Below are 18,965 nucleotides of genomic sequence, written 5' to 3' on the forward strand. Positions count from 1 at the left end.
GTCCTCATGGTGGTGTGTGTGTATCAGGGGCCTGCTCAGACCCCTCTGTCTCTCTATTGGCTGGGCTGCCTTGGGGTTCAGTGTGCTGCCAAGTAGGGGTGGGAGGGTCATCTCTCTGGGCTGGGAGCCTTGAACTGTGGACTCCCTGCCTCTCCTTCCTCAGCTGTGGGGAGGAAGGGCACAGAGAATGGGGCTGTAATCACCCTGGCTCTGGCTGGTGCCACTCTGGGAAGAGAGACACAAGTTTCTGCCTGGCTCCATACTAAGAAGCCCATCCGCCTCTTGTTCTGGCTACAGAGATAGGAGAGAGCCCATTTCAGACCCTGCCCTTCTTCCTCCTGCAGCAGGCCCGGCCTCCAGCGCCCCCAGCCCCTTGCTGGCCTCCCTGCCCCTGCCCACCCGGCCTCTGCAGCCCCCGCTGGACTTCAAGCACTTGCTCGCCTTCCACTTCAATGGTGCCGCCCCGCTCAGTCTCTTCCCCAACTTCAGCACGGTATGGGCTGGGCTGGCGGGTGGGGGCATGCTGCCAAGCTGGTGGGTGGGCACGGAAGGTGGGCTCAGAGGGGCTCTCAGCAGCTGGGTCTAACCAGGAGCTTGTTCTTCAACATCCCCCTGAGGGGATAGGTGCTCCCCAAACAGGGACCCCTATTTGGGACCCTAGGAGAAGGCCTCACTCTCTCTTAGACTGGGGAACAAGATGGTGTCAGCCTTCTCCCCACCCCACCATCACAGCCGCTGGGCCTGCAAGGGCCTCTAGCCTGTACGTTGCACTCAAGCTTCTCTGTGTGTGTGTGTGTGTGTGTGTGTGTGTGTGTGTGTGTGTGACCGACCTGTGCCTTTCTGTTGTAGTTTGTTTCTCTATAGATTTTCGTATGTTATATGTGCATATGAGTTTGTGTCTTGGTGTCCAGTGTGTGTTTGTAAACAACTCTTTGTGCGTGTATAATTGTATGTAATTAAGGTGTGTGCCTGTACATCAGGATTTATTGTGTCCTTGTGTCTTTTAAGTGTGTGGTGTGCATCTGCCCTCTAAGCACGTGTGTTTCTGTGTGGTTTGGGTGATTGTGAGTTTGTCTGTGGTCACGTACCTTTTGTGTGCATGAGTGTGAATTGTTTTGCTTGTCTGCACGGGTAACCACCTGAAGCTTTTGTGCTCTGTGTGTGTGTCGTGGTCTGTACATTTCCTTGTGCATGTGTGTGCATAACAAGTATAGTATGAATTTTACTTTGCTATATGAGAGATCAGGAACCATCTCCCTTTTTTTTTTAATTTTGAAAAATCAAATGAAATCATGGGTGTGGCATGCCCCATCCTGAGCAGATGGTGGCAAACTCCATCTCAGTCACTCTTGGGAATCCCTTCCCTCCCACCCTCCAGAGTTAGACAGAAGTCCTAAGGCATCTGAGGCATTTTGGGGGTGGTCCTCTGGTCTTGAGTCCCTGCTGTTGCTTGCTGACAGGCTTAGTGTTGAAAGGCATGGTTCCAATTGCAGGGGCCCCCGCTGGCCATTCTCCTCTGAGGTCCTGTCCCCTGAGTCCTTTGCTGACCTTGGGTGCTGTGAGAATTTGAACCTCTTTCTGTTCTCAGGGAAGTTTCTGCACCCATGTGCTTCTCTCTAAGCTCTGTTTTCTTTTCTTGGTAAGGTTTGGAAAGTTCTTATTTTATTTTATTTTTATAGAAACAGAGATGAGGTCTCACTATATTGCCCAGACTGGTCTGAAACTCCTGAGTTCAAGGGATTCTCCCACCTCGGCCTCTCAAAGTGCTGGGATTACAGGATGAGCCACCGCGCCTGGCCTGGAAAGTTCTTGACAAGTTCAAACAATTGCCTTTGGCCCAACCTCCTGAGAAAAGGGAACATAAAGCCTTAATTCTATAGAAGAAAAAATGACTTAAAATAAGGAAAAGAAAAAAAAATCCAAATTAATATTCCAAATAAATGATCCCACTCCTCAGGAAACCTTAGGCCCGCACTTGCTGCTCGCTGCCCCTCACTAAGCCCCCCACCTCCCCTGGCTGTGGCTCTCACTCTCAAGAGAGGTTGTCACGGCTGGGCATGGTGGCTCACACCTGTAATTCTAGCACATTGGGAGGCCAAGGCAGGCAGATCACATTGACGCTAGGACTTCGAGACCAGCCTGGCCAACATGGTGAAGTCCCATCTCTACTAAAAATACAAAAATTAGCCAGACATACTGCTGGGTGCCTGTAATCTCAGCTACTCCACAGGCTGAGGCAGGAGAATCACTTGAACCAGAGAGGTGGAGGTTGCAGTGAGCTGAGATCATGGCACCACAACAGAGCAATACTCCATCTCAGGAAAAAAAAAAAAAAAAGTCATCAGCGGCCTCAGGCCCTGTGCCAGTGGCAGAGCTAATGAAATAGGACTTATCTTCCCCCAGCCCACAGGTCCAGGCATGAAGCCCGGGTGACGGGAGAGGAAATCCAACAGAGGGATTCTTTATCTTCCCTGCCTCTCCTTGTTTCCAACTTTCTATCCCAATAGTTGTAATTCTTGCAAAGGAGAAAAGAACAAAAATAATGACCTAAGGAGCAGGAAGAGATGCCCAGGTGATCACCAGGACATGGTTCTGTGCTCCAGAATCATGCAGCGCACTCTGGCCATTCCCCTGCCTCCAAGCAGAAGCCCAGGCTGACAAATAAAGACAGCTGGGAATAGGCAGTTTCTTTTTCTTTTTCCTTTTCTTTCCTTTCCTTTTTCCCTCCCCCCCTCTCCCCTTCCCTTCCCTTTCCATCCCTTCCCTTCCCTTTCCTCTCTTCAGCAGACTCTCACTCTGTTGCTAGGCTGGAGTGCAGTGGTGTGATCTCAGCTCACTGCAGCCTCCGCTTCCCAGGTTCAAGCAATTCTCTTGCCTCAGCCTCATGAGTAGCTGACGCTACAGGCATGAGCCACCACGCCCGGCTAATTTTGTATTTTTAATAGAGATGGGGTTTCCTCATGTCGGCCAGGCTGGTCTGGAACTGCTGACCTCAGATGATTCACCCACCTCAGCCTCCCAAAGTGCTGGGATTACAGGCGTGAGCCATCGCACCCAGTCAGCTGTTTCTTTTTCTAACATCCACAGGACAGAAAAGTTTTTCCTCGAAGCTGACCACAGCCCTCTTGAGTAGTCTTTAGTTTTGGGCATTTTGTGCTGCCCCCGAACCCTGCTTCCCAAGCCAACCCCAGAGTTATGCCCTCCTACTCCCTTCACAGATGGACCCTGTCCAGAAAGCTGTCATCAGCCACACGTTTGGGGTCCCCTCCCCTCTGAAGAAGAAGCTCTTCATTTCCTGTAACATCTGTCACCTGAGGTTCAACTCAGCGGTGAGAAGTAGCAAAAGCAGGTCTGGGGAGGGGGCTGGGCAGGGAGAGGGCTGGAGGCTGGGCTGCCAGGGTCTTTCCGGGAGGAATACCAGTGGCGAAGGGGCCGTGGGCTGTATTTCCCATCCCTGGCTGCAGGAGAGGCACTCTTGGTCCTTTAACCATCGAATCTGTCCTCCCTCCAGATTCTTCTGCCCCTTCCCCTTCTGCCCAGCTGTAGCCCGGTAGGATTCCATTTTCTTCCCCCAGGCCCCTCTCCTGTGTTCTGGATTCTTCTGCAAGAGAGAAGACTACCCTTCCTCCACTCTGGGTTCCAGGGGCCACCCCATCAGTTCCTAAGGCACCTGAGAGGATCATGCCCATTACCTGAAATAATAGCTCTCATGATACATCTGTGAGATAGGTAGAGGCAGTTTCTTTTCTTTTTTTTTTTTTTTTGGACAAAGTCTCACTCTGTCACCCAGGTGGGAAGGCAGTGGTGCGTTCTTGGCTCACTGCAACCTCCACCTCCCAGGTTCAAGCGATTCTTGTGTCTCAGCCTCCTGAGTAGCTGGGATTACAGGTGTGTGCTACCACACCTGGCTAGTGTTTTTGTTTGTTTGTTTTTGTTTTCTTGGCAGAGACCAGGTTTTACTGTGTTGCTCAGACTGGTCTCAAACTCTTGGGTTCAAGTGATCCACCCGCCTCAGCCTCCCAAAATGCTGAGATTACAGATTTGAGCCACCATGCCTGTCCTAGAGGCGCTAATATAATCTATGATTTTCAGATGAGGAAACTGAGCCTTAGGGAGGTTAAGTGCCTTGCCTAAGACCACATAACTGATGAGTAGCAAAGCTGGGATTTGAACCCAGGCCTGGCTGACCCCAAGGCCTATGACTTCCTACTACATCCTACCCCAAGGTAGAGGAGGAACCTCATTCTGGCCTCCCAGGGAAGGTCTGCCTCCTGTCAGGCAATCTGGAGTTTCAGCTAGATGTCAGCAGCACTGCTGTAGTGTGGCATCCAGGGAGGGACCATGGGGGCCTGTCTTTCCTACGTTTCAAGGTGGGCCAGGGAGAAGCAAGTGAGGACCCTTGGAGGGAGGTCACTGACAGATCAGATTTGGGATTTCCCTTCGGACCTTCTGGTTCCATGAGTCCTGCGAGAGATGGAGGAGAGGCCAGGTGAGATGGCTTACGCCTGTAATCCCAGCACTTTGGGAGGCCGAGGTGGGCAGATCACTTGAGGTCAGGAGTTTGAGACCAGCCTGGACAACGTAGTGAAACCCCAATACAAAAAGGAAATCAGTCAGGTGTGGTGGCAGGTGCCTGTAATCCCAGCTACTCAGGAGGCTGAGACAGAAAATGGCTTAAACCTGGGAGGCGGAGGTTGCAGTGAGCCGAGATTGTATCACTGCCCTCCAGCCTGGGTGACAAATTGAGACTGTCTCAAAAAAAAAAAAAATAGATGGAGGAGAGAATTTGTTCTGAGGGAGGAACCATGGCTTCTTCCTGCCAGACTCCGGGCACAGTGCCTGGCAAATAGCAAATGCTCAGTAGTGATTTGTTGAACAAATGAACAAAGGGATGAATGTCCTGGGGAGCATTTGCCCCAAAGCGTGAGGACTGCTCTGCTTTCTCCATTAGTGCATTTATTTATTTATTTTTTAAAGACAGGGTTTCACCATGTTGGTCAGGCTGGTCTTGTACTCCCGACCTCAGGTGATCCGCCTGCCTTGGCCTTCAAAGTGCTTGGATTACAGGCATGAGCCACCACGCCCGGCCCCATTTGTGCATTTTTACACTTGACAACTAACATTTCACTGAGCATCTACTCTTCGGACTCGGCCCTTGTAATTCATGTTCCCATGTAATTCTGACAGCCCCATGAGATCAGTATTATCATCACAGAGTTTGTGGGTGAGGAGACTCAGGCTCAGACAGGTGATGGGACTTGCCTAAAGATGTAGTAAGTGGCTGAGTCAGGTCCAAAGTCAGAGGCTGCCTGCCTTGGAGCTCATGTGTGAGAACGCATTCTATAAACCTCAGAGCCACACGTGGTACGGTGATAATGACAAACAAGGGCTTGCCCTTTGTGTGCGCCTGTAATCCCAGCTACTCAGGAGGCTGAGGCAGGAGAATCCCTTGAACCTGGGAGGCAGAGGTTGCAGTGAGACGAGCCCTGCCTCCCTTTGACCTGTTCCCCTGCTGGGCTCTAATTCATGGATGCAGCATGTGGACTCAGCCAATGAATGGTGACCTCTTGCCCTCCCCTCCCCAGAACCAGGCTGAGGCACATTATAAAGGCCACAAACACGCCAGAAAACTCAAGGCTGTCGAGGCTGCCAAGAGCAAGCAGAGGCCACACACCCAAGCCCAGGATGGGGCTGTGGTGTCCCCAGTCCCAACGCTGGCCAGTGGAGCCCCTGGAGAGCCACAGAGTAAAGGTCAGTCCTGAGCTCTTCTCTTCCCCTCATCCCCACTCCCAATCTGGTTTCCTACAGGAGGTGGAGAGATTTCTGCTTATTAGTTGTGCTTGTGTTGGAGTATTGCACACAGACAGTCAAAGGCACACAGGTGAACCACTCAATGCATTTTCCCAAGCTGAACACACTCAGATCAGGAAACATGTTACCAGCACCCCAGAAACTTGTCTTGTACCTGCTCCTGGTCACTACCTTGAAGTATTCATTTCCAAGGGCTGCTTTCACAAATGACTACATTTGTGAAGTTAGGCACAGTGGTCACACTGTGTGATGGTTAACACTTTGGGAGGCTGAGGTGGGAGGATTGCTTGAGGCCTGGAGTTTGAAACCAGTCTGGGCAACACAGTGTGACCCTGTCTCTACAAAAAATTTATTAGCCAGGTGTGATGATGCACACCCGCAGTCCCAGCTACTCAGGAGGCTGAAGCAGAAGGACCCACTTAAGTCCAGGAGGTCAGGGCTGCAGTGGGCTATGGTCATGCCACTGCACTCTAGCTTAGGTGACAGAGCAAAACCTTGTCTCTAACCTAAAAAAAAAAAAAAAGACTACAACCTGGGTGGCTGAAAACAACGGAAATGTATTTCCCACAGCTCTGGAGGCCAGAAGTCTGAAGCCAAGGCACTGGCAGGGTTGGTTTCCTCTTGGGGCTCAGAGGGAGAAGGTGTCCCGTGCGTCTCTTCTGGCCTCTGGTGTTGTGGGCACTCCTTGGCTCTCCTTGGTGGGTAGACACATCACTCCAATCTCCGCCTCCATCTCCACACCACATTCTCCCTTGTGCGTCTCTGTGTCTTCACAAGCTCTTCTTGTAAGGGTACCAGTCACTAGATTAGTCCCACCCAAACCCAGCGTGACCTCATCTTAACTAATTTTATCTGCCAAGACCCTGTTTCCAAATAAGGTCACATTCTGAGGTTCCAGATAGACATGAATTTTGGGGGAGAGCTATTCAACAAATTACAGCCCCTCTGATGGTAATTATGATCCTGAGTTTTCTTAGCATAGATCAATTTTACCTATTTTTGGTGAATCATAGAGTAGGTAGGGTTTTGTATCTGTTTTGTTTTGTTTTGAGATGGAGTCTCGCTCTGTCACCCAGACTGGAGTGCAGTGGCATGATCTTGGTTCACTGCAGCCTCTGCCTCCCAGGTTCAAGCGATTCTCCTGCCTCAGCCTCCCGAGTAGCTGGGACTACAGGAGCCCACCACCATGCCTGGCTAATTTTTGTATTTTTAGTAGAGATGGGGTTTCACCATGTTGGCCAGGCTGGTCTCAAACTCCTGATCTTGTGATCTGCCCGCCATGGCTCCCAAGTGTTGGAATTATAGGCGTGAGCCACTGCATCCAGCTTATGCCACTATTTTTTAAAAATCTGCTCTTCTGTTGGTGGACATGTGGGTAGTTTCAGTTATATGCTATTATGAATAGTGTTCTATGAACATTCTAGTACATTGTTTTTGGTGATCTCTGCTTATTTAAGTAAGCAAATAAGACTATGAGGGCTGTGAGGGCTTTTGGAGACCACTGTGTCCAACTTTACGATTTCAGATGGGGAAACTGAGGCCCAAGTCTGCCCAGTGAGTTGGTAGAAAAGTGGGGCCTGGGCTGGGTGCAGTGGCTCACGTCTGTAATACCAACGCTTTGGAGGCCAAGGCAGGTGGATCACGAGGTCAGGAGTTGGAGACCAGCCTGTCCAACATGGTGAAACCCTGTCTCTACTAAAAATACAAAAATTAGCTGGGCATGGTGGCACTCACCTGTAATCTCAGCTACTCAGAAGGCTGAGGCAGGAGAATTACTTGAACCTGAGAGGCGGAAGTTGCAGTGAGCCGAGATTGCGCCTTTGCACTCCAGCCTGTGCAACACAGCGAGACTCTATCTCAAAAAAAAAAAAAAAAAAAAAGAAAGAAAGGGAAAGAAACGTGCGGCCTGGAATTAAGTGCTGGTCATCCACCAGTGACCCTCCAGGCCACCTCCATGGTCTCCAGCGCCATCTTGAGCCTCATACTCTGCCCCGCACCTGGAATTCAGTGCTGGTCATCCACCAGGGACCCTCCAGGCCACCTCCATGGTCTCCAGCGCCATCTTGAGCCTCATACTCTGCCCCGCACCTTCCATCATCTCCGCAGCAGTTCCTGCAGTCCCGCCTCCACTCCAGCCAGCACCGACTCTGGACCCTACATCCAGGGAACCAGCCCACCCAGACCTCTTGGATGCTGCCTCCTCTTCCTCTTCTTCCTCCTGCCCTCCTTGCTCCCCAGAGCCTGGGAGAGAGGCACCGGGGCCTGAGCCAGCAGCAGCTGCCGTGGGAAGCAGCGTGAGTGGGGAAGGCAGGAGCGAGAAGGGGCGCCTCTACTGCCCCACGTGTAAGGTGACGGTGAACTCGGCCTCCCAGCTTCAGGCTCACAACACAGGTCAGTGGTCCCTAGGAGCTGGAGCCCGGGGGAAAGGGTGGGGCAGAAGCTGAGCCTCACCAGATGTGGGCAGGCTTGAGTTCCTGGGTGCTTCGCTCAAGGGTTGGGTGTCAGAGGCGTTGTGCTCGCTTGTTATTGGGCAGGCATTTCCGGGTCCTCCCATGACTCCCTGGGGGGGGCGAATTGGGAAGGAAAGTGTGAGGCAGCAAGAACTGAGTAAAAGTCGCTAAATCTCTGAAGAGTCACTCCACAGGAGACAGGAGACATCTCTCCCTATCCTTAGATCACACCTAGAAGGAGGAGGCTGAGATCAAAGCAAAGGGGAAGCCAGCCAGTTATAGCCAGGAAGGCCTTCCATGGGAGGGGCTGGCATGCAAGGGCAGGCTGGGAGGAGAAACCACGTGTGGCTAGAGGGCGATGTGTGCACAGAGCAGCCCTGAGCCTTACAGGGAGCGCTAAACTGAGTGAGTGTGGAGGGGGTCTCCATGGCCCCTGTAACCCCTTTCTGCTGCTGAGACACTGCTTCTTCCCCCTCCAGGAGCCAAGCACCGGTGGATGGTGGAAGGTCAGCGAGGGGCTCCCCGGAGGGGCCGGGGCCGCCCGATGTCCAGGGGAGGCACCGGACACAAGGCCAAGAGAGCGACAGGGGGCCGGGGGGGCCGGCAGGGGCCCAGCCCCGCTTTCCACTGTGCCCTCTGTCAGCTCCAGGTCAATTCAGAGACCCAACTCAAGCAGGTGGGAGAAGTGAGGCTGGGACTGGGGTTGGAGCCAGGGGAAGGGGTTGGGGAACAGGGCAGGAGAGGGAGGGATCCTGAAGAAAGAGGGCAGGCAGGGCAGAGCAGGGCGGGCTGGAGGAGCGAGGCCAGCAGGCCAGTGGGCCAGTTGAGAGCAAGGGCCAAGACTCACCTCCCCTTCCCAGGGCTTACCCCAGGGTGAGGACCCAGTCTGTCTGCTTTGGATGTTTGAACTGTGGGTAGAGGAATGGGGAGAGGGTTGAGGATGATGGTCTTGGGGTCCTCGGGCTTTGACATCTTGTTCCCAATCTGTCTGTCCATTAGCACATGAGCAGCAGGAGGCACAAAGACCGCCTGGCCGGGAAGCCCCCCAAGCCCTCCAGCCAGCACAGCAAGCTGCAGAAGCACGCAGCGCTGGCTGTGAGTATCCTCAAGGTATCTGTCTCCAGGCAACGGAGCTGGGACTGGGTCTGGAGGGGAGATGGGGAGAGAGTGGGCTGGGAGGGCCAGAGGGGGTTGTGGTGGGGCAGGAAAGAGGCCCCCCTGCACTGAGGCTGCTGGGCCAGGAGGGAGCTGGGGCTGGGAACTGGGATCTACCCAGAGGAATTTCCGGGGAGGTGGGCTGGGGTAGTTCATCTTAGGGGCAAGAGCTAGGGGTGAGCGTGCATCCCCCAGAGACCATCTTTATCCTATAAATCCTCCCTTCTTCCATCGTGAGACTTTCCTCCCTCTAGACAGGAAGACAGGTGGTGGAGACAGCCCTTTGGAATGAATGTTTGGGGGTGGGAAGGGAGGAGGATTTAGGTTTGGAACTCTAAAAGGCACGTTTTCTCTGCAGCAAAAAGCTTGAGGATGGGGCCCGGGGCGGGGTGGGGTTTCTGCGGTGGAGACTGTCCTTTCCTTTCTTTTCTGTGTAGTCTAAACTGGCCTTGCAGAAGCAACTCACCAAGACGCTGGCAGCCCGCTTTCTGCCCAGCCCGCTCCCCACCGCAGCCACTGCCATCTGCGCCCTGCCAGGACCCCTGGCCCTCCGCCCTGCCCCTACAGCAGCCACTGCCCTCTTCCCGGCTCCGATCCTGGGCCCAGCTCTGTTTCGCACCCCAGCAGGAGCCGTCCGCCCTGCCACAGGACCTATTGTGCTTGCCCCTTATTAGCCCTCATGGGGAGGCCAGGGCTGATTTCCCAGTAGCCACTCCTTGTCTCCTCCTGTCCCAAGACACCTTGGTTTCCTACATGCCACAGGGACTGTGAACAGCTTCAACGGTCCTGCCTACTCCAGGAAGAGCTGGACTAGTTTTAAGGACAGCTGCCCTTCCAAGGACTGTCCCCACCCTCCTTTCCCAGGCCTTCTAGGCTTCCCTGCATCTCCCACCCTGACAGATCCCAAAGATCTATGCAAATCTCAGCCCCAGCCACGCGGTGCTCTTTTTCCTCCACCCAAGATCTACACCAAGACCCACATGGCCAGACTCCAGGAATCTTAGCTTCTACAAGCCGTCCTCTCCTAGCTGAGGGACAAGTCTCTGACCTCTATTCCTAGAGGCTTCACTGGAGATAGGGATGGGGTCTCTAGCTGGAGCAGGCTCAAGGCAATCAGGAAAGGTGACTGTGGAGGTGTGGCAGAGGACCATGGAGGAGAAAGGGGGACCCAGAAGTCCCTCGATCAGCAGTGCTAAGGTGGGGCAGAGCCAAGGATGTAGTGGGGTTGATTCTGAAGGCTTTGGGGGCTTCATCTGCTCTGAAGGAATGGGACTAGGAGAGGAGGTGTTGTTCTGGTTGGGCCCAGGTGTCTTCTTTGTTTCAATCTTAGTCTTCTGGGCATTGATGGGCCCAGTCTTTGTTTTTTTAGTTTCATTCTGTCACCCAGGCTAGAGTGCAGTGGTGCTATCTGGCTCACTGCAGCCTCTGCCTCCTGGGTTCAAGTGATACTCATGGATAGGCCCAGTCTTAAAACTTAGGGAGTAATTCATCCCTCGGAGGCTCTCCCTTCGTAGCCTTTCTCTGACTTCATGAACCCCAGCTCTTGGAGGGCAGGTGTGGGTCTCCCTCAGACTGTGGACTCAGCTAACATTGAATCCCCCCAGGGCTCCCAAAGGAAGAGTTTTCCCCTACAGCTTCCCACTCCAAACTGGTCCCAGCACGAAATTCAGCTTTCCCTTCTCCCATCCAGCCCCTGCCCCTGTGAAGCTGAGTGCTGGGAAACACTCTGACATGCACTTGCAAGACGCATTTTCATGCCGTCAATGTCAATGTCACAAACTCCCTTTCACCCTAGTACTGCCCCCTCCCCACCCCACATCATGGGACCTTGCCAGTATCCCCCTGTATCTTTTTTTTTTTTTTTTTAAAGACATTTCCAGTGGGAGAACCAGAAAAAGGTGGGGAGGGAAACTTTTTGATAACAATTGTGGTTTTATTGTGTCCAATGAATGCATCAATAAATGAACTTGAAGCCCAAGCCTGTGCATGTCCTAATTCCACTCACCTAGCCCTGGGTACCTGCCCCAGTCACCCCTGGCTTTGAGAAGGGCTTGTATGGGTGACTGCCTGGCTGCAGTGTCTCACCTGAGCTAGGTGTGCACCTTAGACGCACAAAGCAGGCACAGGATGTTGTGGGTAATAAGCTCACTTTGCAGCCCGCTGGGTGTGTGCCCACCCACCTGAGCCCCGAAAGAGGACCTGTCAGCTCCTGAGAGGCTGCTACAGTTTGCCTTGTTCTATGCAGGCATCTGAGGTAAGAAGGAGGGGCCAGAGGAGCACCTTGTCCAGCCTTCACCATGGCAGCGGGCATATAAATATAAATACAGGTAAGTTATAAATAGAAGTCCAGCTCTGAGCTGAAAACCACAGGCAGGATGAACAGCAGCCTCCAAGGGTGAGGCTGGTGGGCTGGGCACGGAGCGGCTGCTCTGGCGATTGACAGCAGGTAGTGCACTCCTGCCCCCTGGTGGCTGGAGGGAGCGGCGGATCCCAGCCTCCAGGGCTGGTCGGCGTAGCACCTTGAAGAGGGAGAAGCCATTGGCTTTACAAAATCAGAGAACTGGAAAGGATCTAGGTGATCATCTAAGCAACTCTGGTCATCTTACAGATGAGAAAACTGACGCCCAGAGAAGGGGAAGGTCTTTGCTGGGTCACAGAGTTGGCTGGCCACTCATAGCCCAGTGATCATTCTATTCTACCTTAACTAATGAGGCCCATCTGCTCCCTGAGCAGGAAGAGGAAGTGAAACCATTGGTGGGGGTGGAGAAATTTTTTTTTTTTTTTTTTTTTTTGAGACGGAGTCTTGCTCTGTTGCCCAGGCTGGATGGAGTGCAGTAGCATGATCTCAGCTCACTGCAGCCTCTGCCTTCTGAGTTCAAGCGATTCTCCTGCCTCAGCCTCCTGAGTAGCTGGGATTACAGGCATGTGCCACCATGCCCGGCTAACTTTTGTATTTTTGGCAGAGACGGGGTTTCACAATGTTGGCCAGGCTGGTCTTGAATTCCTGACCTCAAGTGATCCACCCGCCTCGGCCTCCCAAAGCTCTGGGATTACAGGCATGAGCCACTGAGCCCAGCAGGGATAGGGGATTTAAAACAGAAAACTACACTCCCAGGAGTCTAGCTTCTTCCAGCCAAGAAAAGGACAGGAGAAAGGGAGGGTGAGGGATGAGGAGACACCCCTAATGCCAGTGTAGGAGCACGTGTGTGCACACACATACACACATGTGCACAACTAAATGCATACACACAATACCTGGACACCCTTTCTCTGGAGTCCAGGCTGGTGCCATAAGTGTTTGTGTGTTGCTGATAGGAAGCCCAGAGGGTGGGACCCCTATAACAGGAACCAGACCCAAGAAGGGGCACTGCTGTGTGGTGACTCTGTTTCCTGTCTGGGGCAGTTGGAAGGGACAGTGACCCACAACTGCCCCAGGTGACAGTGGAGCAGATCTGATAAAAGCCGGGGTGGGGAGTAGGCTGGGAGGGCTGAGGGAAGGGATGTCAATCAAGAGTATTTGTACTTCCCAGAGGTGAGGGGGAACAAAGTGGCTGGGGCCTGGCCTAGTGGGGAGCTCCCTGGCTGACTGGGGAGGTCAGCTTGCCCTCCACTTTGCTCTCAACCCATCTACCAGAGCCCCAGATGCTGAAATGGGGCTGAGAGTGTGAAGGAGGAATGGCAGCTCTTCAGCCATCCAAGGAGCCGCTGCCCTTGTTCTTACGGCTGAGGGGGAAGGCAGACTTGCTCTGGGGTTGGGTCATCTTGCTGGCCAGGTAGACGAAAGGCTCCAGGAGGGAGCGCCGGTCCGCCACTGACACCTCCCACAGCTTCACCTTCTCTGACTTGGCCCAATGCTGAGCCACGTCTGGGTCTACACGCCGCTGCTCCTGTAGGTCACACTTGTTGCCAAGGACCACGATGGTGACCTGGGGAGGAGGGACAAAACATAGGCCCGTGAATGTACCATGGACCCAGGAATGGACATGGGGGCTGGCAACCACCTAGAAGTTCTATGAGAGGATTCTCAACGGCTGATGTCTTATCTCTACACTCGAAACCACTCATTGAGCGGAAGGAGATGGTTGCTTTTCCTTCTCTTTCCTCTGTTCAAATTCTGGCCTCCATCTAGCTCTCCTTTTAGGAGTTCTATCACCAGCTCTGTATTGGCCATACATGCTCATTACTAGCAGTCAGTTTCTGGCTCAAAAATTGGCGAGGAAACACTCCCAGAATCCTGCAGCTTAGAGGGGGATTTTAGAGAACAGAAGGGCCTTTGTGGCCAGGTGGGGTGGCTCACTCCTGTAATCCCAACACTTTGGGAAGCTGAGGCAAATGGACTGCTTGAGTCCAGGAGTTTGAGAACAGCCTGGGCAACATGACGAAACCCCGTCTCTACTAAAAATACAAAAATTGGCTAGGTGTGGTGGTGTGCACCTGTAGTCCTAGCTACTTCTGGGGGCTGAGGCAGGAGGACCACTGAAGCCTTGGGAGGCTGAGGTTGCAGTGAGCTGTGATCATGCCACTGCACTCCAACCTGGGTGGCAGAGTGAGACTCTGTCTCAAAAAAAAAAAAAAAAAAAAGTGCCTTCATAACTAAAAGCATGGAACCATCAGGAAGAACAACTAATGGGGCTTCATACATGAGGTCAGAGACTCCTTAAGCCACAGAGGCCTCTTTGGTTGAGCAGATTCAACATGGAGCCACCCTTGAGGGTGAAGATACCCTCAGTGGCCTCCACCCCACCTCTAGCTCCTAACTCACCTTCTGGCAAATGAGTGAAGAATGGAGCCATGCCAGGCTTCCCAAACCAACCCACCGCCCACACTCTCTCGCCACTGAGGCTCCCACCAGGAGCTTATGCCACACACCTCCTTCTTGTCCTTGGATTTGTCAATCTCCTTCTTGAGCAGCTCTACGCGCTGAAAGGACTCTCTGCTATCTGTGCTGTAGACCAGGACGTAGCCATCAGTGCAGGAGAAGCAGTGTCGGGGCAGTTCGGCCCCGTCTCGGAGCCCCCGGGTGTCGTAGAAACGCACCTGCTCTCGCACCCCTCGGTCTGTCTCAATGGAACCTACGTAGATGTCCTCCTGTGTCTCGATCATCTCCGAACCTGGTATAAAATGAGAAAACTGCCTGAAGTGGAGAGGGAGATGGGAAATGTGAGTGATGAGAACATCTTAAGACTGACCAGACAGGGAAAGAAAGGAGCGTGGGGGTGCTGAGGAGGCCAGAGAATGGACAGCCTGGAGAACGGACATTAATTTCATGCTAATTCCATACTAAGCACAAGTGTGGCATGAGAGCTTCTCCTTCCTATCTCAGACGTTGGGTTTTTTCCCTCCAGATCTGCTCAGTGTTGTAGAGTTACTTTTGGGGGTTACAATATAAGTTTTACTCTTCTAGGTGCAAAAACCACCAGAGCAGCTTTTTGCCTGTGTGTGTTGTGATCAAGTACTATTCCTTATTCTTCAACTTCTTCCACGGTCCCTCCCCCTCCAACAACACTCACCCACTACATGGTTCCCATACAGCAGCTGTTCTAGGATTGAAGTTTTGCCCACAGACGCCTGGCCACACACGACCACCTTGCAGCTCTTCCCCATGCTTAGCTTTCAACCTTGAGGAACAGAAGCACATTGGTGAGGTAAGGAAAGACAGCATCAACCCAGAGGGCAGTTACTAGCTGATGTTTTCTGGTAGACAAAAACAAACAGAAGGAGGGCCGGGCGCGGTGGCTCAAGCCTGTAATCCCAGCACTTTGGGAGGCCGAGGCAGGTGGATCACGAGGTCAAGAGTTCGAGACCATCCTGGTCAACATGGTGAAACCCCGTCTCTACTAAAACTACAAAAAATTAGCTGGGCATGGTGGCGCGTGCCTGTAATCCCAGCTACTCAGGAGGCTGAGGCAGGAGAATTGCCTGAACCCAGGAGGCGGAGGTTGCGGTGAGCCGAGATCGCGCCATTGCACTCCAGCCTGGGTAACAAGAGCGAAACTCCGTCTCAAAAAAAAAAAAAAACAAAAAACAGAAGGCAGAACTTCCATAACTGAGAGCCCAAATTCTAAACTGAAGGTGTAGTTTCAGGGTTTCAGCACCATCCCAATGCTAGTCAGAAGAAACCAACGTCTCTATGTCCACTACTGGATGGCAAGCTGTTATTTTGTCTCTGTTATCCCCTACACAGGCAGTATCTGGCACAGGGCAGGTGCTTGGAAATGGTGCCATAAAGGGAGAGGAGAGTCACCGGCCATTCGCCAGGTTCCCTTCTGTGCACAAGATGTGAATGTAAAGAGGACCAATTAGTGAAGGGAGCTCAGCCCAGCTTCCTCTCTATTTTTTTTTTTTTTTAAGACAGAGTTTCACCATGTTGGTCAGGCTGGTCATGAACTCCCCACCTCAGGTGATCCGCCCGCCTTGGCCTCCAAAGTGCTTGAATTACAGGCATGAGCCACCGTGCCCGGCCCCAGCTTCGTCTCTTTAACCATGACCCCATGGAGAAATAAGCAGAAATAGTATTTTGTGTGGCTGTCTGACGCCATCTGCTCCGGGGAGGTAAGGTGGGGGGAGAGTGAGCAAATGAAAAGGATAATCTGGGGCCAGGCACACTGGCTTGTACCTGTAATCCCAGCACTTTGGGAGGCCGAGGAGGGTGTATCACAAGTTTGAGACCAGCCTGGCCAACATAGTGAAATCTCATCTCTACTAAAAACACAAAAAATTAGCAAGGCGTGGTGGCAGGCGCCTGTAGTCCTGGCTACTTGAGAGGCTGAGGCAGGAGAACTGCTTGAACCCAGGAGGCAGAGGTTGCAGTGAGCCGAGATTGCACCACTGCATTCCAGCCTGGATGACAGAGTGAGACTCCATCTCAAAAGAAAAAAAAAAAAAAAAAAAAAAAGATAATCTGCTTTCCTGTACGGCTCATCTGGACAACAATCAATTCCCTCTAAACTATAATCAAGTCTAAGACTAAAAGATGAACATCAGACAAGAGTGAAAAAAAATCTAAGGAAAAAAAAATGCTTCAGAAAGGAGACACTTTTTACTGCTCTTGGACGGATAGGCCCAGAAGAGAAAGCTCAGACACAGAAACCCCAAGAGGTCCCAGATAGATATCTCCCCGAAGGCAAACTTCCAAACACAAGCCCCCCCCAACAACTCCAAACATCCCCCCAGAGAGCAGAGATAGATCACTCCCAAAGACGGTCCCAAACAGAAACCTCTCCAGGGGAAGCTCCTGACACAGACCCCCCTCTCCATATAGTGACCCCACAAAAAGGACACCATGAGACTGGGCCAGAGGGACCGTCACCACAGATTTTCCCACGGCGGAGCCCCCAGAGGGAATGAGAGGCAGAGACAAGCCAGCAAAAGCGGCCCGGAGGTGGAGGCCCATCCCAGCGCCCGCGAGCCTCGCCTCCCAGCTCCGTACCTCCTGGGGTCCCCGCAGCACCAGCCAGACCCTCGGAGCGCGCGGGGACCAGGCGAGGGACAGCGCCGCCGCAAAGGCTCCAGTCTTCCTCCCGGGCCGGTGTAGGCTCCGCCGGGCCCCGCCCCCGCCGCCTGCCCGCCCCCCCAGCTTCCGTCAGGCAAGACGAATTCCGGCAGCGAAGAGCGGGCGCGGACCGCGCAGCTCCCCCAGAGACCGGCGGGGGAATGACAGCCAGGACCTGGCCTGGGTGCGCGTTGGAGCCCAAGGTTCTAGGCTGCCTGGACGTGGGCCGATGTTCTGGTGTCTCTGAGACCCAAATATTCTCTCTCTAAAGGCGATCAGAGTACAGTTACTCTTCGTTTACTCAACCACTTATTCGTCAAATATTTTCTGAGCATCTTCTGTCTGTGCCAGGTACAGGGCCATATACTGAGAGAAGGTGGACGAGTTAGACATGGTGGCTGCCGATCAGAACTCACGGTCTAGAGAAGCTAATGTCTACCCAACAATTACTAAGGTGCTATGGGACACAGCAAAGGGGCATTTAACTTTGGGTCAGCGGACATTGAAGGGCTTGGGGGAAAGGGTATTCTAGGGTGGAGGAAACATGGCTACAGTCATGGAATTTTCTGGAACTATGATGACTTGGGTTCATTATTGGTGGTAGGAAGGACCTAAATATTGGTACTCAAGTCATTTAAAAAAATAAACAGATAATCAAAGGCCTTGTGTGGCAGGCCAAAGAGATCAAATTGATGGTCATGGAAAGCCACTGCCAATGAAGTGACATCACCAGTCCCTAAGGAAGATCACTCTGGCAGAAGAGGGAAGACTGGACAGAGATGAAACTAGGGACCGATTAAGAGACTACTGCTGTATTCCAAGTTTTTTATTTTGTTTTTGCTGTTGTTTTGCTGTTGTTGCTTTTTTTTTTTTTTTTTCTTTTTTTTTTTGAGACAAGGTCTGGCTCTTTTCTCCATGTTGGAGTACATTGGTGTGATCGTAGCTCACTGCAGTCTCAAACTCCTGGGCTCAAGTGATCCTCCTGCCTCAGCCTCCAAAGTAGCTGGGACTACACATGCCACCACACCCAGCCTATTCCAAGATTTTAAAAAATGATGAGAGCCTGAATCAGGATGCAAAGGTGGAGATAGATTTGGGAAATATTTGGTAGGAGAATCAACAAAACTTGGCAACACACTGGACGCCAAGAGTGAGAGGGAGGAGTTCATGATCTTCCATCCTTCTCATATGGTGGCCAGGTGAGTGAGTTTAATCCATTTAACAAGATACAAAATTCAGTAAAGTTAATAATTACATACAGCATTTGTTTTTTCTGTTGTTGAGGTGTGGGTAGAGAATTAAAAGTTCAACTTAAATATGGTAAGCCTTGGGGATTTGTGAAACATACAAGAGATATCCAGTTTATAGTTGAATATACAGCTATGGAACCTGAAGAAAGGTTCAGGTTGGAGATATGAAGGGTTGAGAACATCAACAGATGGAATTAAAGCTGTGGGAATAAATGAGTTGCCTTAGATAGAACATAAAGTTGGAAGATGGCAAGATAGGTTGGCTAGCATTAGACTGAACTTTGAGCCACTGGCAGGCAGGGCAGGTGGTCTGTGAGTCTTGTGCCCTCCCAACCTAGCAGAGTAGGCATTTTGGAAAGGGATATTGAGTGATTGGCTAGACGAATGACCCCTCCTTTCCAACCTAGCGAGCTAGTCCCATCCCTCCCTACTCAGTGGTCGCTGTGGTCTGGATTGAGAACTCATAGGGTACAAGGACACAGCTCCCTCCCCACTGGGATAGGCAGGGTAGGTGCATTGGCACATGCTGTTTTCCTGGAGGAAAACAGGTAAATCCTTTTAAAATTCCTTTGCCTTCTTTTTATTTTAGTTACTCTTAGCTTTACATTGTAAAACTACTCCTCATACTCCTCCACTTCGACCCCAGAAAGCTCCAACTTAATTCAGCTCCACAAAGAGAGGTTTGGGTGAGGGAATGACAACAAAGTTTAATTAAACTGTGCTCTTGTCCCCTATGAGTTCTCAATCCAGACCGCATTCGGCAAGACGAGTGTGATGAACGTTTATATGAGAGGTGGGAGTACTGGG

At 52.1% G+C, this 18,965-nt stretch overlaps 2 protein-coding genes across 6 annotated transcripts in view; one reads left to right on the forward strand and one right to left on the reverse strand.

Annotated features, from left to right (window-relative positions):
* ZNF385C (zinc finger protein 385C) overlaps positions 1-11,275 on the forward strand; it is a 67,625-nt gene extending 56,350 nt beyond the window's left edge. The window contains exons 3-9 of one of the 4 annotated variants that reach the window (XM_032279653.1): positions 345-493; positions 3,219-3,329; positions 5,586-5,751; positions 7,918-8,202; positions 8,741-8,937; positions 9,261-9,371; positions 9,854-11,275. In XM_032279653.1, coding sequence (XP_032135544.1) covers positions 345-493; positions 3,219-3,329; positions 5,586-5,751; positions 7,918-8,202; positions 8,741-8,937; positions 9,261-9,371; positions 9,854-10,090 — 1,256 coding nt within the window. In that variant the 3' untranslated portion in view covers positions 10,091-11,275. The remainder of the gene's footprint in view (positions 1-344; positions 494-3,218; positions 3,330-5,585; positions 5,752-7,917; positions 8,203-8,740; positions 8,938-9,260; positions 9,372-9,853) is intronic. The other 3 variants (XM_032279651.1, XM_032279652.1, XM_032279650.1) reach the window with 3 other exon arrangements.
* Positions 11,276-11,328: 53 nt separating this feature from the next.
* On the reverse strand, positions 11,329-17,173 carry NKIRAS2 (NFKB inhibitor interacting Ras like 2). 2 transcript variants are annotated; one of them, XM_032279655.1, is made up of 4 exons: positions 16,846-16,995; positions 14,927-15,034; positions 14,286-14,527; positions 11,329-13,342 (listed from the first exon to the last, which is right to left on the reverse strand). In XM_032279655.1, exons 2-4 carry the CDS (start codon positions 15,018-15,020, stop codon positions 13,103-13,105), a joined length of 576 nt encoding a protein of 191 aa, XP_032135546.1. In that variant the 5' UTR covers positions 15,021-15,034; positions 16,846-16,995; the 3' UTR covers positions 11,329-13,102. The 2 variants fall into 2 exon arrangements, with proteins under 2 accessions (XP_032135546.1, XP_032135547.1); XM_032279656.1 differs by lacking the exon at positions 14,927-15,034 and having other exon boundaries at positions 16,846-17,173.
* Between the last annotated feature and the right edge of the window lie 1,792 nt (positions 17,174-18,965).

The sequence above is a fragment of the Sapajus apella genome, unplaced genomic scaffold (genome assembly GCF_009761245.1).
Source record: "Sapajus apella isolate SASKATOON/1434 unplaced genomic scaffold, GSC_monkey_1.0 scaffold12, whole genome shotgun sequence".
NCBI lineage: Eukaryota > Metazoa > Chordata > Mammalia > Primates > Cebidae > Sapajus > Sapajus apella.